Source organism: Saccostrea cucullata, unplaced genomic scaffold, assembly GCF_032062105.1.
Source record: "Saccostrea cucullata isolate Sc308-1 unplaced genomic scaffold, CSIRO_AGI_Scuc_v1 ctg1296, whole genome shotgun sequence".
NCBI classification, from domain to species: domain Eukaryota; kingdom Metazoa; phylum Mollusca; class Bivalvia; order Ostreida; family Ostreidae; genus Saccostrea; species Saccostrea cuccullata.
Genome location: NW_026921819.1, coordinates 55,565 through 83,279, shown reverse-complemented (window position 1 = coordinate 83,279; position 27,715 = coordinate 55,565). Strand labels below are relative to the sequence as shown.

The window sequence follows — 27,715 nt, the reverse complement described above, 5'->3', positions numbered from 1 at the left end:
TAAATGTGATTCAGTTAGGGTTTTAATTAATTACATATTAAAGTTGACGTCCTTACCTATCGGTTTAAGTTATGTTAGATTAGATTTCGTATTAAAATTATAATTATGTTATAAACTATTGGAATGTTTGAAAACAAATACTGCACGGTCAGAAAATGGCGAATTGTGGTTCATTGTAAATGTTCACGACAATTGTTTTATCACCTGAGGTGTTTTCAGTTTACCTCTTGTAACTCTTTTGTTTTGATAAATGTTCACTTACCCTAGCCTGTTATTATCGCAGACAAGAAAAGATAATCGATCGCCTATTCACTTGAAATTGAAACTCTAAAAAGTTCGATGCATTTTGAATCCCTGCTATGTATAATGCTATGTATGTCAGAAGCAAAAAATGCAGAAGTTTAATGATATACTTATAATCAAGGATACAAAACAAAAATCGGGATATTTCTATGACCGAAGTCTCACTAATTTCAGACATATCCCTAAAACTAAAATTTGTGTTGACATGTATGCTGGTAGCGCTGTGCTGTGCTGTGAGTAAAATTGGGATCAGTGATCACCCCACCCTATCCCCACCCCCCTCCCAACGAAAAAATAAAATTCTTAAATCAGCGTCAAATATAGATAATTATTTTCTTTAATGCATAATATGAATAGAGGAAACTTAAAACATCGAAAGTCAACATTGAATAATTCTAAATATATGTATAAGAAAGTTAAGATATACTTAAGTCACCTCTACTGGCCGCCTAAGTTTTGCTAAGATTGCCAAATCTAAGTACGCTTCTAGTTACGGTCTTAAGTTTTAGACTGTACTTAAGTCCTACTTAAGCACGGTCTAAGACTTAAGTAGGCTTTATGATACGACCCCCAGGTCGTTAAAATAGGTAGCAACTGTTCCTTCGCCATGCGCTTGGCACTTTGAAGTGAAAGTTGCGGGTCCTTCAGATAAGACCTTAAAAACCGAGGCCCCGTGTCAGCGGCAGGCGTTGGCACGATAAAGATCCCTCACTGCTCAATGGCCCTGAGTGCCGAGTAAAGGTCAAAATTTGAAGCCCTTCACCGGCATACGGTGACGTCTCCATATTAGTGAAAAATTCTCAAGAGGGACGTTAAACAATGTAGAATCAATCAATCATCAATCTTCGCAAGGCGCAAACAATTCAAATTTGGCTTGATTTAAATCACATATTCGGAGGTAATCAAAATTGGTTTGCATATTTAATTTGTGAACACAATGTTCCACTATTTTGATGATTCCATAAAAAAACTTTTTTGGTGAGTCTGTTATCGTCCATATCAATTAATCGGTTCCATCCTCTAATCATGTGTCTGTATGTCGGTGTTATCCATCCAACTTCACTGTTTAATGCGATTGCGGGTGCGTATCTATGTAGTCCTAAAAATATCGAATAGCACGATTTTGTACAACTTCTAAAGAATAATATGTTTTGAATCCCCTAACCCCGGAACAATAATCTAAAATAGGGATCACACAAGATTGAAAAAGCTTCTCGTAGGTATGAAATCCAACATCTTTATAATCATGAATGTTCGAAATCATTGAACCCAATCCTCTTCCTCCTGCTCTACCAAGAGTTTCTGTCGCTATGTTAAAGTCCATCTTCTCGTAATTGGTTGATATTGAATCAGACATTTAAGAGAAGCCGAAAATGTTAATATGTTACCACAGGACCACAGACAAAAACAGATAATAATGCAGCTGACTTTATCACATGAATAAACTCAGGTGAGCGATAAAAAATTGTTTTCAAGAACAAAGTGAGATCTGTATCAAAGCATTCAGAGGAAGCATGAATTGTTAATTTTTTTTTCATTTTTCAAGAGCCCGGCCCGGGTTGAGCCATTAAAGGGATGAAAGAGATATTATATTTCTTGTTTATTTTGATTTCGAGGTGGAATATTGTTGAAATATTGTTATAGCCCCAAGACTTCCTGATACTTCTTTGGATTTTATATTCTTTCATGACCCCGGGGGTTAGAGAAGAATTGAAGTTTTATTTCTTGTCCATTTTTTTAAAATATTGACGTCTTTATAATCAACATGTAATCAATAATTTAAATCGCTTTTCTTACTAATTTTTTCATCTCTGTGTAATCTATTCCACCTTTTTGTCTGTAACTGAGATCAGAGAAAAAAAACATTTGATTTGCTAATTTTAGCAAAATTTGACTTTCTGATCTGTTGTCGTCTGCATGCTCTTATCGATTGAAAACAGCTTTTTACCGCCGACAAGATTTTTTAAAAACATTTATTTAAAGTAGGTCAGACATTTAACAACAAATTCTTACATAATGTATTTTGATGCTGTGTGAGCAAGCTGAGGTACGTAATATTTTATTGTACATCAACCTATAGTATTTAAAACGAATTAAATAGAACTAATGTTCTGGTTATTGCATATTTGCTTAAATTTTATTTGCGTATGATTTTTCGTAAAAGTTCGAAAATTGATTCTGTGTAAACAAACAGTGCATCAATTTATTTATCGACTAGCTGCATGGGTGGGTCACACACAATTAACTCCAAATTCTTAAACATTACAACTGTGCTCAAATATCAACAGATTATCCCAGACTGCGTAACATAATTACTAAATGAAGACTCTATTGCATGAATAATTTATTAATATTTATCGCCTGTAAGAGTGCTCATCACGAACATCGAATGACCATAGACACATTGCCTGAATTAAATTAATGTATCCTAACCTTGCCTTTTTATGGTGGCATCTGCCCCCTACATGCAAGATAGATTATGTTAGTATACATGTACAACATTATTATATAGATATGCTACATATTTATGTAACATGCAAGTTAATTATGTTGACATGCAAGTTACAAATTTTATAAGAAAAAATAATGTAAATATTGGAAAATTTACTTTCTAACGCCTGTATACGTCTGATATCTATGGTGGCATATTTCTGCCCACTACATGCAAGATGAATTATGTAAACATGCAACATAATTATGTAAACATGCAACATATTTATGTAAACATGCAACATATTTATGTAAACATGCAAGTTAATTATGTTGATATGCAAGTTACCAATCTTATAAGAAAATATAATTTCAATATGGTTAAATTTACTTACTTACACCTGCATCTGACATTTTAGATGCAAGATGCAACATAATTATGTAGACATGCAACTTATTTATGACAACATGCAAGATAATTATGTTAACATGCGACTTATTTATGTCAACATGCAAGATAATTATGTCAATAGGCGACTTATTTATCTTAACATGCAAGATAATTATGTCAACATGCGACTTATTTATTTCATGCAAGTTAAGATAATTATGTTGACATGCGGAAAAACATGAATGTAAGTTGATATGCAACTTATTATCTTGCATGTTGACATGAATATTTTGTATGTAAAAATATAATTTGCATGTTGACATAACTAAAGTTTCATATTGACATAAATAAGTAGCATGTGGACATAAATATCTTGTCTACATAATTATCCTGCATGTTAACATAATTTACTTGCATGTTCACATAAGTTGCATGTCTACATAATTAACTAGCATGTTGACATAAATACCTTGCATGTCTACATAATTATCTCGCACGTTTACATAAGTAAACGGCATCTTGTCATAATTATGTTGCATCTTCATCTTCTATGTCAGATACGGGCTTACGTTCGTGATTTTAACCAAATTAAAATCAGATTATCATACAAGATTTGTAACTTGCATATCAACATAATTATCTTGCATGTAGGGAGCAGAAATATGCCACCTTAGGTGGGAATACCCATAAGATTTTCCCTCTTCTAGATCTTTTCCCTCTTCGTCTGCAGGTCTGGCAATACTGAATTATAAGGCACACCCCAGCTAAATAACTTCTGTAGAGTATTCTTTTGGGTTTTATTATCAAGATTTAATAAATCTTTTACCCATGTATATCTTTATTTACACATTTCACATATATGAAACAAAAACAAAAAAATACTTATATATGTATTGAAATTAAATTTGTTATATTAAGATGGTATAAACTTTTAAGATTTTTAGAGTCCATAAATTCGCTACGTAATTTTCAAAGATTTATACACATACACAAGAATTAAGCTCATTGGTCCTTTCAAACAATGCATAGTGGGAGCAGTAATTTTCATCAAATTCCGAGTTTTATATTGGACTGACGGAAGAACGCATGATTCTGGTCCATAAACTGAAAACATGCATATAAAGTAATTATCTGGGTTTTTTCCAATTTACGCCTTAAAGTTTGTTTAAATCTGCACTAAAAAGTACTCTCATTACAAATCTTACATGTTACGGAAGTGGTATATTATGGGGAATATAGAAGAGCTAATGTTATAATTTCCGTTTTTAAAGAACAAGGTCACATTAGAGGGGCATTCAGCAGGCTTGCAAATGAAAATTTCATCGACGTGTCACATGAAAATTTAGCATTCTTATGATGTATCTGGTTCCTGTGAAATAGGAAAGGCAAATATTTTCCAGATGTTTTTTTGAATTGCTAAAGCAACAACATAAAAATTGGCTAGATCGGGCATTTCGTACAAAATAGAACATTTTCAAACTTGTTTTTTTCCTACGTGTGCAATCTCTAGGTTTGAAGCGTTATTTGTGTGCATTTTAATTTAAAGAAATGAACATACATTTGTTTAAAAAAATCGAAGGATCCAGAGACCAAAACAGACATCCCCATAAAATAAAAATTTTTATTGTGTAAATGCGGTGCTTGATTGTCGTCTCAAATTCCACACTGTGTGCGTAACGATGATTGAGCAGTAATATCGGAACCCTGTTCATTGCACTGGTATTGAAAAGTTAATAAGTGAAACCTAATACTATGACAATAATTAATTCTTTTGTCCGTTTTATTTTCATTAACTAAAAGTTTAAATTAATTTAATTTTGGTCCAGTTGCACCAAGAGCCATGGCAATTCGATCTACGGTCCAACTGAAACTTTGATACACACTTATTATCTATGTGTTATTATCTTATAGATGTTCATTTTTGTGAACCATTATTATGTTATTGTACCTCTAAATATTGCAATCTGACAAGGTATTTAAAACAAAATGTAAAATTTTCTATGTATGTATGTGTGTAACTTTTGTGATGTCTGTCCAGCTATGGTCAGCAGACCAAATTTTGAACATTTAACATGTTTAAACTATAACTTTTTTGTACAATTAAATGATTCCAAATCCAAATCATGCCAAATACGCCCGTCGTCTTTGCACATCCGGTTTTAATTAAACATAAATTGTTGTTTTCTTGTTTAATTCTCAAATATCTTGGCCCTGATTTAGCAGATACAAAATAATGAACAATTTCAGAAGAATGTAAACAATACGTCATATGAGATCTTTACAAACCTTTGTATTTCATAATTGGCACATCTTTATTTTAAAAAACAATACCACGGATTGAAATTTAATTTAAGACTGTGACTAATTGCTGACTACCTGCCAAGGTGTTTGTTTAGATTGGATTAAAGATTATTGGCGTTATTGAACATGTTGAATTGTTTGAGCTTAGCCAGTAGTAAGAATTGTTTATAAAGTGTTAAAATGCATGTGTAAATGTTACATCAACATTTCCATATACGTGATTTGTATATGGATATGTCGAACACTGTCAGTCTGTCCGTCGGTCGTAAAAGTCTTTAACCTTGGTAATAACTTTTGAATGAGAAGAGATATGACTTTCATATTTCACATGTTTATTACTTGTTACTATAACTTTCAAAATATAATATGATTTTTTTTATCTCTTGATCTTGAACTTTGACCTTCTTTTCACAAAATTTAACATTACTTTTAATTGGACATAACTTTTGAAGGAGAAAATATAAGGTTTTCATTTTTGTATAAGTATTTTCCCTTACTTTTTACCCTGTGACTTTGACCGTGAAGTTTTACCTACTTCTCAAAATTGTCTTTCCCTTTAATTTTTGATTGAGCAGAGATAAGGCTCTCATATTTCATTTTTAAAAACATGATATGATTTTTTTACGCTTTAATTTTTATCTTAATGTTTGATATAATTTTCAAAATTTTTTAAAAGAGACATATTAAGTGAGATAGTAAAATTTTTGTTCACATTCTCTCGCACATTCAAACTTTTTCTGGCTTTAAATAAGAGTGAAATGAAATTAAAGTAATATTAAATAGATATTCCGATTAAAAATAAATATTATTGATTGTTTAGGAAATTTCAAATTTAGTTTTCAGAAACTTTCGATCAATCAACATCGATTAGGAACTGTTTGAGCGCAACTAGTCCCTTTATCTGCAATAGAAGTATACCACTGCAAGAGCCCCTAGGCCTGATTAAGTGTTCAAGATTTTTACAAATATGCATATACCAACTGTACTCTTTGAAGATCGTGAATTTATTGTGATTCGAATATAGGTTTTTTCCTTCAGTTAAATTGGGGATGTTTATTGCTCTACGGCACCTGATCCTATATCTCTAATGGTTTCAGAGGTCTGTGTTAGCTCTTCTCCCAATTCGATTGTCTCAGTGGACTTTTCAGCTATATTACCGTCCGTTATCTCCATATTCCAGCAAAACTTCTATGGCTGATATAGCTGGGAATAACTATACAAAATGAAATCTATTTAGAAAATCCTAATGGATTAAGCAACAAGCTTTAAGCATGCATAATTTAGTTAAACACCTTCTCCATACAAAAGGTCAATGCATGCACGATGCAACCATGCTCTTTCTTAAATAAACCCAAATCACAGGTTTTAAACTTTGTTACATCAATTTTGACAGAATTCTTATTCCTGTTTACATTGCTCCAACTTCTATTTTTAGATGGACTTTTGAGCTTGAACACTCTTAGTTATCTCCATAAGTTTTATTACAAAACGACAATAGGAAGAATTCAACTGTTCATTCGGATGTTTAGAATCTAGTCTATAGATACATTTTGCGAGGCATATTGATATTGATCAATGCGTGCTTACGATTTTCAAATACCTTTCAGTCTGTAAAAATTGGTCAATATATCCCTTGCAATATAGAAAAAACCGCAATTTTATTGCAGAAAAAATTGCAGCTATGACAGAACAGTAGAAATAACACCATATTTCCATCTGGTGAGGTAAGAATGTTCATGTCATTATACAAGTACGAGTATATTGGACGTATTCATGATTACACTAAATTATACTTTTATTTAAAAAGCAATACTAGTATATTGGCATTTTCATTTTTTAGTGCTAAGAATCAAAATGGCGTCACCTCTGAAGTATCTTGGAGAGATATTTGTCTGCATTGTAACGGTTGTGCTTTACGCTGATACTCTGCCAAGTGGACACAAGGTTTGCTATTATCATGACTAAAGGCTTCTAAACATTATGATTTAAGAGATAACTGTGTCAAAGCTTTACATTTTACATTGATATCAATCCACCCAGCAGTAGAATAGAAATTAAAGCCGATGTCATGAGAACATGTATTGTACTGTTTGATGAAATCATTCGGGCATCACTGAAATTGCATTCAGAATCTTCTATTGCCTTTGCTCTCTCAAATATATTTAAGCAGCTTATATGAATGCGAAGTAAGACAGTGAAAGTGATTCATGCAAGTGCCTCCAGAGAATTTTCAGAAAAGGAGCGTAGAAAGATTTTCTAGAGTACTGTTTCGAGAAAGGAATGACTTTTCTAGAATTCCTCAAGGACTTCTAAAGATCAGTAATAAATTTAGAAAATTAACATACATGTAATTACAAAGTTTTGCACTTTATATTATATAAATACATGAATGAAGGATATAATAGCTTTACATAGATAAATCAATCAATAATTAATTAAATGACTGTTAATTTAAAATAATATATTTTCATTTAGTCAAAGTTTCGTAGTTTTGGGGGAAAATATGGGTTCGCGGGAATGAATTTCGTGGATGAAGAATTGTTGAGTAAATTCGTGGGTCTCTTCATACCTCGAAAAACCACAAAAATGAGACCCCCTCAGAATCAAGAATTATGTCAGTGAACAATTTCATCTTTTTAAAATGTTTTTATTGTTGTAATTGTCGTCTTAAACAATTCTGTCGTTTTACCTTAGTAAGTCATACTTGACACAGATACCCTTCGGTGAAGGAGAAAAATATATCGTTTGTTCATATGAAAGTTTAACCCCTTTCCCAAACGGAGATACATGTAATCAATGAAGCTAAAAATATGATTTTTTTTCTAAATAAGACTCCATTGAATTATTTACTTTTTAAAGTCAGCTGTAATATTTGTATAAAACATGTGAAGCAGTATATTGTGAAGAATGTTTTGATAATTTATTTATATAGAATAATTTGACCTTGAGGTCAAATTCTAAATGGGAATAATATCATGGTACACTGTAGTGCGTGACTTATTTCCTTTTAACAGTAGCAACAGGGTCCCTTCTTAAAGGATAAATTACTTTCAATAATTTTAATTTTGACCGGAAATCTTTTAAAATATTTAAATTTTCATATTGTTTTAAATCTCCGTAGCAACATTAATTTAATGTTAAATCAATTTCAAATTAATCTTTATACATACTTCGCTCGTTATGCAAATTATCCCACGTTTCCAACTGTCGTTGATGCACTTGCAAAACCAACAAACTAGACAGCGTTTCCTTAAATAACTTCGTTTTTAGGACAAGTTTGTCTTTATCATTATTTTAGCAGTAAGAATGCAAACAAATTGGTCCTCATCAAAAAGACGAAAGGCAGCCAATGATTTGCAAGAATTATCATTTGTTTGATAAAGCAAGTTTATGCAAAGTTGATTAATCAAACATCATGCCAGTTGAATTCAGGTGGAATATTAAATGTCTCTTGATGTTTTAGTAATGTAAATATATATAAGATATCTAGTTTTATAAATTGATTTTTTCTCATTTATATTTTTTCAGTACACTTATGATTTCAACGTTTTTCCAACCGCTGAGTGTCCTAAAAACAAATCAGCTTTTCAGAAAGCGTCAGAGAAAATGAACTGTTCGGAAGGACTTCGATATCTCTGCGCACCTGATAGATATCTTGCATCTCTTATTGAATTCTGTACTAATCGAAATAGGAGTCCATTTGCAAAAGGTAACTATCTTAATTTTACAAAAGTGCAAATTAACGTGTATTTTAGAAAGGTATCATTTTTAAACATCTATCGGGATATAAATACGGGTTGATCACGAGATTAAATTCAAAAAGCCAGAAGGGTTTTATGATGAATTTGATCTCGTACCAACCCGTATTTGATACCTTATCATTTAATTTACATTTGTGACTTATTCATATTTTAAGTTGGTCTGATTATGACTTTTTAAAATGAGTAAAATGTTTTATTTTTCAATATCAGCATCAAAAATGTAAACCATTGAAAGCGTGTCTACCCTTTATGACGTCACTGAGAAATTTCGTGGAACGTTTATGATGTTCGAGGAACCTGTATTTATACGGTTATAGATGTACGCTTTCAGTAGTGTTATATAAAGGGAAACATTTGCAAATGTAAAGAATGTAGTACGTATTGCAGATTATCTTATTATCACATGAAGTCAAAAACAAGAGTATGAAAAATACTCTCTGTAAATCTCTTTAATTTTATAGGTAACTGTGTTAGGTTAGAGAGCAAAGGTGATCTTAATCATGTCAACTGCGAAAAAAGTTTCACATACGGATGTCCGGATGGATTCTACTTTGATGACGAAATATATAGATGTAAGTATGGTGGCTATTTAAGGCTAAATACTAGTACTTGACGACAGGAAAAGTTTAATAAATACACGTATAATTTTCAAAACATTTTTAAAATTAAAGATTTTATGTTAAGTTATATACACACATCTGTATACAGATATACATGTATATGTAAAATATAAAGCTTACCTTGAGTGCGTTTTATTGATCAAATTCTATTCAGCGTGCATTTAGCTGTATATTTAGCTCACATGAGCTGAAAGCTCAAATGAACTTTTCTGATCACATTTTGTCTGTGATTCTTCCGTATATCTGTATGTTCGTCTGTCTGTCTTTTTGTATACATTTTTGTTTTCTTCTCCAGAACAATTTGGCAAATTGTAACCAAACTTGCCAGAAAGCATCCTTTGGTAAAGGAAATTAAAAGTTTGTTCAAATGAAGGACCACGCCTTCATTCAATTGGAGATATTTCAGGAAATATTGAAATTTGGTGTCATGTTATAAAACCTTCTCTAGGACCACTGTGCAAGGAAATATGAAATTTTGGAGAAACATCCTGTACATTCACATTTGTTCAAATCATGACCCCGGGGGTAGGATGGGGTCACTATGGATGAGCAAAGTTTTATTTAGAAATATATAGGAAAATCTTTTTTTAATCATCTTAAACACAGTAAAGCTATGATTAGTAATATTTATATAGAAGCTTCATCAAATCAAGATATAGATTTGTTTAAGTTATGGCGGAAGGGGGGGGGGGTAGGAGGAGGAGGGAGGGAGTAGAGTGGGACCACAATATAAGTTTAAACTTAAAGAGTAAAAATGCCACAGATAGTTAAAATTAATATGCAAGCATCTTAAGTTAGCGTAGATTCTAGTATTAAAGTTTGTTCAAATTATAGCGCCCCCCCCCCCCCCTCCTCAAGACGTCTTATAGATTTAAACTTTTCAATGCTTCAGTTTCTGGGGTTTTTTTCTAGACACAATGCTCAGGTGAGAGATCTTTTTCGTTGGCCTCTTGTTTTTAATTTACTACTCAATAACTTTTTGCTTTGTGTTCCCCCAAAACAAAAAAGGTAATGATTGTTCAAATGTAATTCAGTAAATTGACCCGGGTTTAAAACGGACCTGAGGTTCATTTCTCATATTTCAATAATAAACTGGAAATATGTTTCTCCGTTAAGAATTGAGTTCAGAAGTTTTCAAAGTTATCCTCGTGGACATTTTTTAATATTTTAGTAATTTGTTTCATGTGCTTTTTTGATCTCATGATCAATTGCAACACATTGAAAATTGACTTTAATATTGACTTCGTATACCGGTTCATTACATATTATTTTCCCCGAGTAACCATTTACGTCGAATTCCATCATTTTGGACGGATTACAAGTTGTCATCCATATTTTAAATATTTAGAAATAGTGATAGAGAGATTTTTAAAATCGCTAATAAAATTTATTTTCTTTTTGTCTACAGTTCCCAGTTGCCTTGAAATTAATACACAGAGAAGATGTTTCATCGCTGATCGAAACTGTTCTGTAGAAAAGCATGTATCCTTTTTTATCTAAGTTAGAAAAAAATAAGTTTTGATCAACGTCCATCTACTGTATACAGGGTTATTTTCGCCCCGCTTTATTTTCGCCATTTCAATGTTGCAAATAATTTTGCCCCTGCTTAGATTCGCCATATAAAACTTTTATTTCAGAAATTATACTGATTTTTTTTATTCACCCTGTACAATGGATGACTATAAAAAATGTAGATACATTGTATTAATAAAGGTGGTTACAGAAAGGTTGAATATTGAACATAAAATATAGTTTACAAAATTCTCATATTTTAGAAATCCATCAGTCACATCATTTGCAACCGTAATAGGTCAAAAGTATTCTAGTCCTGTACGGAAGCGTAAATGGCTCTACATTTATTGTGTTATAACTTTGTATATTGTCTTATATTTTATCGACTTATCAACATATGAAGTGTTATACCTCTTTATTTATGTACATTTTTTGAATTGTTTTAAGATTTCCAAACATAATGGAAGGCAACTTCTTCTGTTCCGGCATCCATTTTTGGCTTGTAGCATGTGTCCTTAATAGGAATGTTAGATATCTACATGACTTTAATACACTGTACTTAAGAAAACATAAGCCATCAACTGTAAAGGCCAGAGTTTCTCGCAAATATTCGCAAACAAGAAAACATTGATGTATCCATCAATTGTCGCCCAGAAAATAAATAAAGTAAACAATAGAAATGATTCTTAATTGATCATTAAACCGCTTCGATATGTGTGAAAAGTGCATGCGTCTTAATGATGGAGACGATAGTCGACAATATTTTAAAAACTTATAGTCGGATGAAAATCGAACAAGAATGATACCCTTTCAAACTTTATTAATTCCTCAAGTAAATGTTGGCTGCAGAAATATAAATTGAGACCAGACACATGCATCACCTAGATATTAAAAAATGTGTATTTCACTTTGAGAATGTGAAACACGAACTGTGTAGAGTACGTTTTTATGCGACATGTAAAATTCGATGTTCTTTAAAAAGGGACCTGTCGTTTTTTCGATAGTAAATGATAAGCAACTTTATATAAATGTGAAAAACATATACCGGCGGTACATGTATATTTTTACAGATTCACATTATGAAAGTAAATATATTAAGTATCTCGTTATTTATAAAAGGAAAAAACATTGTGATTATCAATTTTTTCAATGTTTAGAAAACCTTTAATTCTGAATTACTTCTCCCAGCTCAATCCCCATACACCACCACTTAAAGCCATATATGGCGTAACTGATCAAAAAATATATTTTTGAAAAATACAAAATTAAGTAAAGAAATATACTTAGTACATTTAAATTAATGCTTTTTATACAATTCTGAACACGGAGAACACCTCATTTCATCTAATAATACTATTTTATCTTCTCTGTAATGTGTTATTTAAATCTTTTGTATTTTCTTCCGAGTCGGAGAAAATTCCGAGAATCCAAATTAAATTATGATATCTTTATAACGCAATTGACTTAGATTTTGTAATTTACGGAAAAGTTCTATCTTTATATGAAGTAATGATACAAGTAATAAGTTCTTATAATTTTAGTCTAATAATTTTCATTGTACATACGCCATATATGGCTTTAAACTTATATGTATAGAGCAGCCCGGCCCTACGGGCTGCAATTACTTGAACCCTCATGTTCTTTATTGAATTCTCTGAACATATGCACTGTGTAGTTTATGGAATATTAAAACTTTCCTTTCTGTCTCCTCACTCTCATTGATAACAATTGTAAAGATTTTTCTTTTTGTTTATGCGAGCTTAATTGTTTTAAAGGCATAGGAGTTTCTGGGTATTTCCTTTAATTTAAGATGTGAAATCACAATACAAATTCCTTATTCTCAAAAATCTTTGGAAAGAAATATGCTAAGAGCACCATGACACATCTCCTTTGAAACATGGAATGTGATATCAGAAGGAAACTTTTACAAATTGGAGAAATATAATTTGTTGTAGCAATTCTTTTCTAAAAATTAGCAAATTAAAATTTACTTTTGGCGATAACACAATTGGCATAAAATTGTTTAAACCTCGTGTTTAATTATCTTATGGAAGATTAAACAGATTGTTAAAATGTTTATTTATTCTTTCTCTCATATACTAGTAGTTCTCTAATTTTACAGAGTTTAAAAACTGAGTAAGAATAAAACTTACTCAGAAATTCTACATTTGCACTCACTTTTTCATTCGGTTTAAACAATATATCAAAAATGATATCCTACTATAAATATTGATCAGTTTGATAATAAATTTTATAAATTTGTTATAGATCTGAAGATGCATCTATCACAACTTTTACCACAGAATATACGAAGACTTCAAATGGAAATACCACTAGAACATCTTCTAGATCTGAAGACTCCGTCTTGATGAGCAAATTACTGCAGTTTGGCTTTTCCATTCTGTTCCTTATTCCTGTGTCCGTCTTGCTGATCTGCACTGTTCAATGTTATAAAAAAAAAGTTTATGGTAATATTTTACAACTGTATTCTATTTTGTCTACACTTATTAAAGGGGGAATTGAAAGGGGTGCAAAAAGTGGGCAGGGGGTCTTGGGCTGCCTTGAACTTCATTCTAGAGATTTTGCAGGGTAAAAATGAAGTTACCGACTAGGGTTTATACAATTTTTCGACGAAACTATGATTTTTAATTTAACTTTGGCAGTTTTAGGGGACGCACACTACATGTAACACTGGCTATAGAGATAATGAATCAAAAGTGAGTGTTTAAGTAAAATGTCCAAAAAATATGGTGGATGCCCCTTGCAAATGAATATTTTAATCTTGAAACATTTAAGCCTGTAGATTGCTTTATATAGTGTATTCAATGCAATACAATGATACCCTGAAGCAATTTTATTGAATACTCTATACTCAATGCTGAAAATTTCTTTCAACTGTATGTAATTTATTAAGGAAGTAATAAGATAAAATTTCATTGGTTAGTGACTCGTATAATATAAAGTTTTTGTTAAACATTTGTTTTACGTAAGTAGAGAGAGTGTTAAACGTTTTTTCATATTTATATTCATGTAGGGAAACTTGACGAAGCACAACCCTTCATATCGAACCCTGATACGGCTGGTAAAAAAGTTTTTTAGAAAAACATGTTAATTTTTATTAACTAATGATATTTATGGTCAAGATCTAGTAAATGAAAAATGCCTACAGATTTATCAGGTTTAAGAAATTAATTCCTTAAATCTTTTATCACTTTAGCTTTGTCAGGAAAGGTGTTTCAGGGCATATTTTGTTGGTAAACAAGATGAAAAATAATATTTTAAACTGTCATTTCAAAGGAAAAATTAAGAAAATTAGTCATGAAATTGGGATATTTTCCTTATCCGACAAAGAACATGTATTCAATTTGCCCATAGTCTTTAAGAAAACAGTAATTTGTATGTCTTGGCCTCTTCTTATTGATAATAATGTAAACTTAATATAGGTATCGGTACTAATTTTTGATTGATATCAAATTGAATTCCATGAAAATACTTTATTTACCTCATAACTCTATTAGAGCCGTAAAGTACGAGGAAAAGAGTTGAACATGATTATGACGTCATAATGGATCTGCCGGTAGCATCAAGAAGGTAGTCTAATGGCATTTACATGTACTAGATCTTGATCTTTAGATCAATGATTCCTATGTCTAATAAGAGTGAGCTATGTTCTTAAATAGATTAATTTAATTTTTTTCACGAGAAGTTTTAGAGTCCTTAAATAGAGAAAAAGTAAAGAAATACCGATTAAAAGATAGTGAAAAGGAAAGCCAAATGTGGAGTACCCAAAGAAGAGGTAAGATTCTTGATATATCAATCTGTATTATCTTCATTTTCAAACATGTTGGAAAACGAATTGAATGGTGGATGAAAATATACATTTGTACAAGTCTTAAATTTGAGACAAAAATGAAGGAATCTTGAACTAAGTAGTTAATCTCTCTTAGCCTTCTCTTAGAAAAATCTGTCTAGTTTTCTTTACATTCTTAAACAATTAGATTGTAAAATGGCTTCAGAACACCGAAAGAAAAAATGCCGTGAGAGAGAGATTATGCAGCAAATGCGCCTTCAATGTTCATTATGTGGATTAATTTTTTCTATTTTCAGGAGAAGTATTATCTTTACACCCTGAACAGCGTTCATTTCTTTATTCGTTTATATTTATGGACAATAATATCGTAAATGTGTATGATGAAAAATGGATTGATCTGCTGAAAAAGATAAGAAAAGAACTTAAACTTGAGGAAGCCAGTAAAAAAAACTTGAGGAAGCCATTAAAAAATACAACTGTTTTAGACCTTCTTACTAAAGTACAAAGTGACTACAAATTGATTTCTTCTGATGTACTGGATGAACTCTGCTGGTTTTTTCATCGTCAAGCATTCCAAGACATTAATCAGGCATATGACTTTAATTTTGAAAATCCAAACGCAATGTTGATTTCCAAGTTTTACAGATCTACCGAATACGAGAAACATCCAGGTGAAAAATGCTTTTGTTTGCCGATCCAGTACATAGACAAGTTTTTAGATGTTCTCGGAGAAAGTGTTTTAGAGCACATAACAATCGAGGACAAGTCCATTCATAAGAAAATTGCTGAAAGATGTAAGTAAGAGAAAAATTATACATGCATATATGTAATGTTTAATGTTTTAGTTGATAGGTCTGAAAAATATAAGCATGTCTGAAAAATGAACATATTTTTCACGAGATTTAATTTCTTAAAAGCATTATTTCTTAGGATTATCTGAATAAAGTTTATAATGACATACACTTTTATGTTATCTTGGAAAATATTGTTGAATTTCAGATAATCTGCCTATAGAAATTTTGGGATGGGGAAAAGATGGAATAAAAAGATTCATTGCGTACTTAAAGGAAGGCAAGGAACCGGTTTATCACACACGAGGAATGATTATAGGTTGTGCAGGAGCTGGAAAAACGACTCTTTTAGGACGATTGAAAAATCAAACAATGCATGAAATTCAGCATATATTACCTACAGAAGGCCTAGATGTTCATGAGGATGTATTCAAAATTGAAAACCACCGACTGCAGTGTATGTTAATAGATAGATAGGCAGAATAGATTGATAGATAGATAAAAATGTAAAAATGTGCATTCAATAGTCCCCAACAAAAATCTGTCCCATGCATCCATATATTTAAAAGAGCCAACAGGTATATCTTGTAATTCCAATTTTTTGCGAATACTGTCGTCAGTCTTCTTTTGCAGTTCCATAACATGTATATCTCATTTATCAGAACTTTTAAAAAAGATGGATGAACAAGGCGGACGAAATGCTTAGGGTGCGACAAACGTGAAAAAAAAAGAAATTTCGATTCTATCATATTTTTATTTTACATTTCACCTTATATAAGAGTATACTCTATGTAAAATCTCTACAATTAACTAAACTCAAAAACAGAAATAATTTGATTTAGGGGACAAAAAGAAGGTCAAAATTTTCCTATATGAATTTTTCGAAAGTTTAAAATTTGCAGAAAAAGATACATTATTTTCCTGATAAACAAAAACATGGAGTAAAGACCTTATACCTTAATGTATAATTCTATGACAAATTATTTGCATCTTTCTGAAAAAAAATTGACCAGTAAGTCAATGGTGATATCTCACAAATATGGGACCGCGGGTAATATGAACCAAAACATATTACAGAACTACTCAAACGTAAAGGTACGACGTCACGTATGCAAAATGCGACGTTAAGATCGTGTTTTTTATTCTGTCGCCTGCCTCCTACCACAAAAACTGCTATCAATACAGTAGGCTTTCATTATCAAAATCTCCTTAAAACTGAAATAAGCAGATTGTGCGGTTTGGGATTTTAGAATGGTCAACTTTGAGTTAGTTTTCCTCTTACTGGCGCATGCATGCATCATTCTCCTAATTTTTTTTTTTGCATGTTTACCCTTTATCCACTTCTAGCCAGGGTAAGTCAAAATTTTCTACCAAACAATCACATTTATGCACCCGACTGGTCATCGTTAATTCCATCTTTTTCTTTCATATAGCATCTGAGGATGATAAGATTCGAAATTCCCAAGTTGATAACATTCAACTTAGTACTGCCTAATTGAAAGGGTTTAATAATTCCTTTTTTGAAGACAAAGACTCTGAAGAACTCAGAACTGAAATATTGATTATAATGACCATTTTCAATGTTCATTGGGGGGGGGGGGATATCGTCATAAGTTTCAAAAAGTCATGAACTTGAGAGCAACCTGGAAAGGAATTTGTGTTACATTTAAATAAAAGATGATGCATGGGGTGGCACATTTGATCGGTTCAGGGTAGAGATCCTAGCCAAATTTATCATTCTTTATCATTTGACGTATATAGAAGGTTTTTTTTACAATGATTTTCACTATGATTTTAATGAAGACACTATTATTATCTGGACTTTTACCTTGAATAAACGGAAACTTTTGCATTTTGAAGATATACTTTTCTCCCTATTTGTTTCAGAAGATGACATGATAATTTTAAAAGAAATGGAAATTAAATTTTTAGTTTCCTTTATATATAATAAATTGTACACTTTCTCATCACTATTATGAAACTTGTTAATTTTTTCCTTACTTTAACAGAATTCGTTAATTTTACAGACAATGAGGAGAAATATTTATCATCTTTCAACATCCCTTCTGGAAAAGTTGAAATGAAGACAATAGACATATCCACAAATTCAACTGAAAAAAGCCCATTTCGATTAGATTCAATCGAAACTGAAAATAGAGATGTGGAAAACTCATTTCAAAGGGTTTATCCCGTGTCTTCAATCAAGGACATAAATGAGAGTGACGACTTTCAGGATAAAGGCGTTACCGAAAAAAAGAGGATTTCATTTGATATTAATTACGACGATGTCCAACAAAGAGAGGATCAAAATGAGACGATTACGGAAGACCTTTGTAAAGAAGAAGAGACTCGGAATAAAGATACACCCCAGAAAACTAAAAGTTGTACGATCAAATCATTGTTTCCAAGCATGTCAAGCGTTTCTTTTCATGGGGAGCCTACCTTGAATCTCATAACTCTATTAGACTTTGCTGGGCAATGTGCCTACTATGCTTCTCATCAAATTTATCTTAGTCCCATGGCTTTCTATATTTTTGTGGTTGACATGTCAAAACAAATAGACAAAACCGCTGATGAAGAAACATGCGATCAAAAGGACACAATATTTGAGGGATGGGAATATAGGGGTTGGTGTTTTTTTTTTACTTAAAAGCTAGCTGTTTTTCAAATCTTGTATATGAATTGCTACTAATATACATACTAGTACATTCTTTGATAATAAAGTGTATTTTGATAGGTCATTCATTGCTTTTACGTATTATGTTCTTTTTTGTTTTTAAGATTACTATTCATTTTGGATGAAGTCTATACATTTATACAGCGGCCCACATGCACCTGTTATACTTGTCGCAACGCATAAGGACAAATTGCCGGAAGAGGTATAAACAGAGAGTGAGGTTATGTTTCTTTCTATATCGAAGTTATTTAAGTCATTTAGTATCTTCTTTTCTTTCTCTTAACAGAAAATACAAGGCGTTTTTGAAGGGGTCAAGAGGTTCTTCTTGAAGGAACTTAAACATAGTTCGCATGTGCGTGAAGACAGAATATTTTGTGTAGGTTTTCCCAAAGAGAACGTTTCACTTGAATCAGTTGAGGAGATTCAAAAGGCGATTGTTGACCTTGTTTTCTCAGAAAAAAATGTTTTACATTGGGGAATTGAATTGCCATCTTCTTGGGTCATTTTTGAAAAAGAAATTCAGCAGCAGAAGAGAAAAGCAAAAATGATCTCTATGTCACAGTTGTGCATGTTTAACGAACAAATTCATGAAAGGCTTCAGTTTAGCGAATCACAACTAAAAGATATGTTGAGATATTTTCATGAAATTGGAATCGTTGTATATTTTGATATGGATGGCTTACGTGAAACAGTTATACTCGATATTCAGTGGTTCGTTGATGCTTTCAAACACGTGATAACGGCGAGAACATCAACAAAGTTTGCAAAGAATATAAATGATTTGCACGAAACAGGCGAATTGCACGACGATCTGCTAGAGGAAATTTGGATGAAAGACGAGTCTTTCTCGGAGCACAAGGATGACCTCCTTAATTACATGCAACAGCTCGGTATGATTGTTAAAGCCAATCCAACAAATAACAACGTTTGTCATATCGTTCCATGTATGAGCAGAAGAACACCCGGAAGAGAGATCTTCGAATGCTATAGAAAATCACCGATTTTATGCTTTAAACTTGATTCTCTCCCACATTTTGTTTTTCTGAAATTGGCAGTTGCTTGCATGTGTTCACCAGGCTGGGGGGTCAGACATGAGAAAGATAATCGGAAATGCATATATCGGACATGCTGTTTGCTGACCTATGATAAAACAGTTTTAGCACTTTACACAACGTTTGATAATTGCATTGAAGTTCAAATGCTGGAGAAAGATGTTGACCAATCTAGCATGCACTCAAAAATTCAAATCAAAACGAAGATCACTGGAGAACTTCATGCAATTGCAAAAACATTTCACACTCCTCTTCACTTTTCACTCGGATATAGATGCAAGAGATCAAATTACCTAGATAGCTGCAACGAATCCAGTTTTCTGAAAGAGGACAAACTGAAGAACCTCATCGATGACAGTCGTCCAGTTTGTCACGATTGTCCAATAACTCAAGAGCATATTGTCAATGTTAAGGACATTTATTTTTATTGGAATAGGGTATGTTTTTTAATTTAAAATTAATAACCTTATAAGTTAGTTACATTTTATTTACAAGGGTTCATAATTAAAAGTGATAATTCTTTTACCAGTGTAGTCTCTAAATTTGACAGATGCTTTTATATGTTTCTATATGTGTTTATGGCAGCAATGACCTTAAAATTAAAGAAATTGTCAAAAAGCTTCCATTACCTCTCTTGGGGGTCAAAATGTTTGTAAAACGGTTCTCCGTTAGTAAGTTCTTGGGATTAGCCCCTATTTATCCACAGTTCCTTCAATTTCACTGCATTCTAATTTTTAAGACTTATAGAGAAAAAATTCTACAAAGTGCCAGTGTGCACCTGTATTTTTATGTTAAAGGTTTTCCATCGCAAAAAAAAAACGCTGTCAATTATGTCTTCACTGCGATATCACCAATTTTATACTTGATATCTGGAGTTTAGATTCGATTTTTATTTAAAATTATGTTTTCTTTATACAGCATAAAATAACTGATTAAATGTTAAAAGCATTAAAAAATATTTTTTGCTCTATTTCAGGAAAGAGTTCATGGGGATTCCTCAGAGAGCAGTGTTGGGAGTAAGTTCTTAAATTTCCAAAAGAAGATAAACATATGCATGTATATTCAATCAACTAATTCATCCATCTTTAATCTTTTTAGCTCACCTGAGCTAAAGGCCGAAGGGGCGTAGGGCGGGGCCACAACATGGAATTCAAATTTTACTCAAAAATATGTAGAGAAATTCTTTAAAAATCTTCTTTCCAAGAATGGCAAAGCCATGATTAGTCATATTCATATGGAAACATTCTCAGGTTGTGTAGATTCAAATTTTTTCAAGTCATGACCCCCGACGGTAGGGGGAGGGGGGGCAGTGTAAGTTCAGATGTAAAGGGCAATAAATGCCACAGGTAGTCAAAAAAATATTCAAGAATCCTTAGTTTTCGAGATTCAAGTTTGTTCATATCATACCCTCTCCCCTTTAAGGATTAGTTGGGACCTGCACTATTGGGTTTAAACTTTTCAATAATTAACTGATGTCTGCTTTTTTCCAAGGAACAGTGCTCAGCTGAGCGATGTGGCCCCTTGGCCTCTTGTCTTAAAAATAACCTCAAGTCTAGATGAATTACGTAAATACAGACAGATTTCCCCCCTCAATTTACATCTATGATTACTTTTTAAAAATATTTATTTATTATTTTATTTTTATTATTTTATAATTAATTGATTATTCATTTTATTATTTTTATTTTTTTTTAATATCATTTGTTTCTGTCTAATGTTTGCTTTGCTCCTATTTTGTATTGTTTTATGGATTTGCTATTGAATACTGTTCGTTATCTCTATCCTTCTGATATGTTTCTGCATCTTGTAGCACCTGTCAGATAAAAATTTTGAATACACGGTATTATAATCATCATTTGAACCGGTGAAAGAAATAAGACAAAATTTATGTTACAGCAACTATTCATGATTTTTAACATTTTTGAAAAATTGTTAAGATCACATCGTTATCTTTTGGCTATAAGTAAAAGAATAAATTCGAAAATCTTTTCATTTACTTCTGGATATAAAGTAACAGATTGATAATGTAATTGAAAACAGAATGAAAGCTTTCTTCAAATATTACAACATTAATGGTACCAGTTGAAAACCTGGTTTTGAGTAGAGCTTGACAAAATTACTTCTATTTCGTATTTTGAGCAGATATTTCAGTGCATAGTTGTTATAAACGATCTTGTCTGTTCCAAAGTTTAAAAATTTCAAAATAAATTGGTAGGTATTTCCGGATTAAGGACGAGACACTAATGATCAATTATTTGTTTGTTTTTAAAACGCCCCTCTCGAGAAATTTTCACTCATATGGAGTGGAGGGCTGTAAAGTTTGACCTTTACTCGGCATTATCGGTCACTAAACACTGATTGATCTTTTTCGTGCCATCATCTACTTGGTTACGTTGTAATGAATGTAATTTTATTATAAAGCAATATTTCAAACAACTCTTAAACTAACATAACTGCCCCTAAGTGATTGATTGATTGTATTTTGTTAAACGTCTCTCTCAAGAATTTTTCACTTATATGAAGACCTCACCGTATGCCGGTGAAGGGCTTCAAATTTTGACCTTTACTCGGCACTTTGGGCCATTGAGCAGTGAGGGATCTTTATCGTGCCAACGCCTGCCGCTGACACGGGGCCTCGGTTTTTCGAAGGTCTTATCCGAAGGACCCGCAACTTTCACTTCAAATGGCACGATAAAGATCCCTCCCTGCTCAAAGGCCGTAAGTACCGAGCGTAGGCCTAAATTTGCAGCCCTTCACCGGCAATGGTGACGTCTCCATATCAGTGAAATATTCTAGAGAGGGACTTTAAACAGTATACAATCAATCAATCAAAGTGCAGAGCGCATGGCTGGCGAGGTAGCAATTGCTACCCATTTTAACGACTAGGTCAGTCGCGGCCGAGTTACGAACTCAGGACCTCCCGATCACGGAGCGAGCGCTCTACCGACTGAGCTACCGTGAACGAGCCCCAAAGTGAAGCAATATTATAAAGAAATTAAAATTAAATTATTTCATTGCAACTTCTATTGGTAATGATCCTCTAATGAAACTAATTGAGAGGTTTAACAAATTAACGTGTACGTGTAGCACCAGAAATCTGTGCATTACGTCATCACTTTTGCTAATGACGGATTTCTACACGTATCTTCTTACGCAGGTTACGTGTAGATTGCCAAGTACACGTAAGTCAAAACTTGTAGCTTATAATTCTTTAACTGCTGTTTATTTTTTAAATAGTGTGCGTTTTCTAAATCCTGAATATTTAATGCAAATACTGATAAAATTACTGACGTTCAGTTATTAATTATAAATTATTATTATATTAATTTATAGGAGTTACATGTAAAATTACAACATCTAGATTTTCGAAGCAGGCTTTGACCGATTTAAAATATAAGAAATCTGTACAATCTTTTTCTCATAAGTACATGCATAAATTTATGTTAGACGGTGATATACGTACTAAAATCATTGCTTTTTCGGATGATTTTTAAATGTTAACCACTTTTACATTTAAAAACTTACAAGTACAAGTACAGGTTATACTTTGCTAAACAAGAAAAAAACATTTTAACGTGTATGCGTAATTCTTACTTGTTGTTTAAACGTATATGTACACGTACAAGTGAGCTTGCTAAACCTCTCTAATGTCCAAATAATAACTAGCTCACTCATATTCTCAATGACTGTGTAGTGTAGGGCTGCGCTTTGAGAATTCCAACGGCATCGAAAGCAAGTTTTTCGACTTGCCTAGATAGCTGAATAATACACAATCGCGCGTAAAATTTGTTAGTTATCCCATTTTGTCGATAATTCAACTCTGAATGCGTATCTTTTTTTCACATAGGTTCATTCAGCAAGTCATTTACTAGTCCAACATTGCCATACAAGGAGGAAAAAACAAGGGAGTTTGGTATTGAAAGGGACAAAGGTTTCGATTCCATCCGCAGCGCATGTTCTAATGGGAATTTAAAACAATTTGAATATGAACTTAAAATGTTCTTAAGTAATTACCAAGACAAACATTTGATGCGGATGGATAGAGATGGTTTTAATTTGATACATTTTGCATGTGAAGGTGGGAATATCGATATTCTTAAAAAGTTACTTCTAAAGGGATTCAAACTTGATACAACAACTTACAGTGGAAGAACCTGTTTACACATAGCAGCGTTGAGGAAACATTTGCAGGTGTGCGAGTTCATAGTATCCAGTCAACCTAATATCATGGAATTTGATGACAAAAGAGGTGGAAACGTAGTACATTTTGCGGCTGAAGGGGGTGATGTTGAAATTCTAAAATACTTTATTAGCAAAGACGTGAATGTGAAAAAAACAACAAAGAGTGAAAGAAATATTTTGCACATAGCTGTATCAAATAACAGAGAGGAAATGTGCGAATTTATTGTAGAGACATATCCAGAGCTTCTTAATACTCTAGATGAAGAAAAGTGGAACCCCCTTCACTTTGCTGCTGCAACCGGAAATACTGAAATTTTCAAACTTTTGAGTAAACATAACTTGAATGTTTTCGATAAAACTATCGTAAATGACAGTGTTCTCCATATTGCATGTCAAAAAAGGAAACTAGAAATGTGTTCATTTTTAGTCACAACATATCCACCTTTAATAAATTTCAAAAACAAAAAAGAGTGGATACCGAGCTTTTCAGCAGCAGCTGCTGGAGATGTTGAAATTCTAGATTTATTGAAAGAAAAAGGCTCCAATGAAAATCACCATGCGTATGACAGTCACACGATACTTCATATTGCGAGTAAATATTCAAATTATGAAGTATGCAACCGCATAGTGAATCTTTACCCTGAAATGGTGCATGCTACCACAGCAAGGGGATGGAATGCATTGCATATGCTTGCGGCTGGTCCACAAAACTCTGAAAAATCAGAAGACGAAGGAATAAAAATATTCAATCTTTTGGTTTTCCACCAAGCAGATGTTATGAAAAAAACAAAAAACGGGAGTTCTGTTTTGCAGCTTGCTTGCAAGAATAAAAAAAATAGTTTGTGTGAGCACATATTGAATAATTATAAAGCCTTGTTAAACATTCCAGGCATCGATCTGATGCAAACTGCACGAGATACAAAGGACGATCAGATGATCGAATTATTCGAAAATCATTGCAAGGATATGTGAAAAAAAAACAGCAAATCGAGTGTTTCTTAATCGAGAAGTAGGAATGCTTTTTGACGTTCATGTCACCCGCTGCATACTTAACGAAATACCCCGGTATTCCTTACAACAGGGCATGGCGCATATGTACAATAGTGACTGATGTGAATTTACGGTCGTAAAGATTAAAGGTATTTAAATCATATCTATAAACACATATTTATCCGGAGAACCTTATAAATGCTGGAATTTAGAAAACAAAAAACTTTCCTTCTAAGGAACACTCACCAAAAGTATGATAATGAAAAATGATATATCCCTTTTTCTCTTATAATGATCTTATAAAGGAGCCACAAATAATTAATAGCAGGAGACAGACACTCAATTTAAAGAAAATCCTTACAAGATCAAAATTTTCATCATTTTCACCAGCAAACTGAACACGTGTACGAGTACACAAACAACCAATTCGTGACCCTTATATAAGAAAAACGCAGTGCATCGAACACTTTAGTATCTGTGGGAAAGGCAGTTTTAAAATATTTCCAATTTTTTAAAGCGCAAAAACTGCGAAATATCCAGAGTAGCAAAGAGGGACGTCACAAAGAACTATTATTGACGTCGCGCTTATGAAAGCTACCGGTATGTTACTCATTTTGTGACTGCTTTTTTATCGAATCTCTATTTGTTTTATAATAATGCTTTTTTATGATCGAATCTCAATTTCTTTTATGACAACATTATAAAGAAATATTGTATAGGGGGAAATAACTCGTGGTGTTAATATTCGCTATATTCATGGTGTAAATGAATCCGTCAATTCAAGAAACAGGGAATAATTATTCAATAATCTCCATGTTTTATGTGGAAATTTGAGACTACGATTGGTTTAAACATATGTACGTGCACTACATGGTCATTCCAGAAACTACGAGTAGTACTTGTTGTACGGTCAAGTGGTTTTTCGCTGCGTTGTAATTAAGATCTTGGGGTGTAGATGCACACATAGTTGTAGGATACATATGAATGTCATTTGACGTTTTTAGTCAAGGACTTTTGATAACTGCACTTGTTTTAATTACCGGTAATCGTCAATTATTTATTAAACCTTACTATTTTATATTAACCTTCCCTGTAGTTCGCGAAATAAAGACATAACGCTGATTAATGTCGTATACATGTAGCTATATGGTATGGATTAAACAGATATATAGACAAGGGGGGTAACTTTATTATACACCAATTCCGCGAATTAAAGAAACCGCGATCGTGTCAAATGAGAGAGAAAAAACGTGAAAATTACAACCCGTGAAATTAATTCCCTATACAGTATACAGCTACTCTTATCTTTTCAAAAATAAACTTATTTTTTGACATTTATATTTATATTCTCAAAAATGCTCCAAAATATTGCAATAAATGTCAGAAATTCATTATTTTCCATGTACTATATACAAATGCACTGTAAAAGTGTTAATATTTTTACATAATTCTGTACTTCTACGTCTTTGACAAAAAAAAAATTTATTGACTCACGCTTAAAACTGCATGTTAAAATGTACAATTTTAATTAAAGTATTTGGCAAACTTTGCAATTCTAATAAAGTTAGATATATTGGGTTTCAATGATGTAAAAGCAAAGTAATTCTCCTTTGATTATCATTTAATAATCGTGTCTGTGTACAATAAATGAATAAAATTTACTTTTTTGTTGTTATTATAAACATTGTTAGATCCAGCAAAACCTCTTCCAAACCCCTATCTATACTCCCTTACAAAATTGTAAACAGCTTTCAATTAAAAAAAAATTTAAACGTACTGCGCTACAGCATATTCAAGAAAGTGTAAAGCAGAATTGGATCCTCAAGCAGTAAGTAGAACATTTTTAAATGCTTAAGTATCCGATTGACAACATTACAGTCTGCGAGACCAACTTTTAACAAATAGTTGAAAATCTGATGAACAATAATTCTGTTTTTTTTTTCGTTTACCAACCTGCTTTATATTTCAGTTTATCAGAGTGCACTTAGTATTTATCAGTTTATAAACCTCTATATGAAAAGAAAAAGACACTCACTGTGGCTACCAACGAGACATGAAAATAAATCGACAACGGTGAACTATAAATTAACAATAATTATTTCCATTCATATGTTGAAAAAATTACATGTCAGTGAGTATTACATAAAGTATACTATAAAGACTGATATATCTGTTTCATATTTTGATATTTCATCAGGTAAAAGAAGATGACGGTTATCTAACAATAAACTTTTATGATAACTTTACTATTTCAGTCGTCATCTTCTCTAAATTGTACAGCAACATACCCATTTCACCTATGTATTTGATTTTTTCTAGCTTGATTTAATATGCAAAAGCATGCTCTGTGTAAGTGCATTCTCTAAAACGAGATAAGTAATTGACAAATAGGTTAATTAATAAGATTACCAACATTATCATTTAATGTCATCACTTCTGTATATGTATATTTGGTTTTTTCTGTCATAAGGTTTACATATTTCTTATCTTATTTCTTATATATGATTAATTTCTTAAATTAACTCCCTCTACAAAATCTTTTTGCTTTAACCCCTTTAACAACTGTACAATAATCTTGAAAATATTGTTTAACTTAACATGAGAAGTGATTTTGATATAAGAAAGATATCAAGTCCATTTTGATGTGGAAATTTACCTTTTCAAGTAATTTTCAAAAGTTTTTTTTTCAAAAAAAATCTCTTTGAAAAGAGTATCCAAAATCTTCAAGAATCCCGGTCGTAATATATAGTTTTATTTGTATTTCCATTTAAAAAAAAAACTAAATTTGAATCATTACCTACAATGTATAATCCAAAAAGTATTTACTGAAAGCAGTTGTATCAAAGTTTGGTTCATGTATATGATTAATAAAAAGTGACGTTTACCAATCGTGA

General features: G+C 32.1%; 1 protein-coding gene across 1 annotated transcript; it reads left to right on the top strand.

Moving 5' to 3' along the window:
- The first annotated feature begins 2,279 nt into the window (after positions 1 to 2,279).
- On the top strand, positions 2,280 to 26,456 carry LOC134260769 (uncharacterized). Its single transcript, XM_062743315.1, has 16 exons — positions 2,280 to 2,350; positions 7,093 to 7,149; positions 7,266 to 7,369; positions 8,954 to 9,134; positions 9,648 to 9,758; positions 11,215 to 11,284; positions 13,587 to 13,786; positions 14,353 to 14,400; positions 15,025 to 15,114; positions 15,426 to 15,923; positions 16,129 to 16,377; positions 17,948 to 18,547; positions 18,702 to 18,799; positions 18,884 to 20,086; positions 20,626 to 20,665; positions 23,497 to 26,456. The coding sequence occupies exons 3-16, from the start codon at positions 7,280 to 7,282 to the stop codon at positions 24,801 to 24,803; spliced, it is 4,785 nt and encodes a 1,594-aa protein (XP_062599299.1). The 5' UTR covers positions 2,280 to 2,350; positions 7,093 to 7,149; positions 7,266 to 7,279; the 3' UTR covers positions 24,804 to 26,456.
- Positions 26,457 to 27,715: the final 1,259 nt, after the last annotated feature.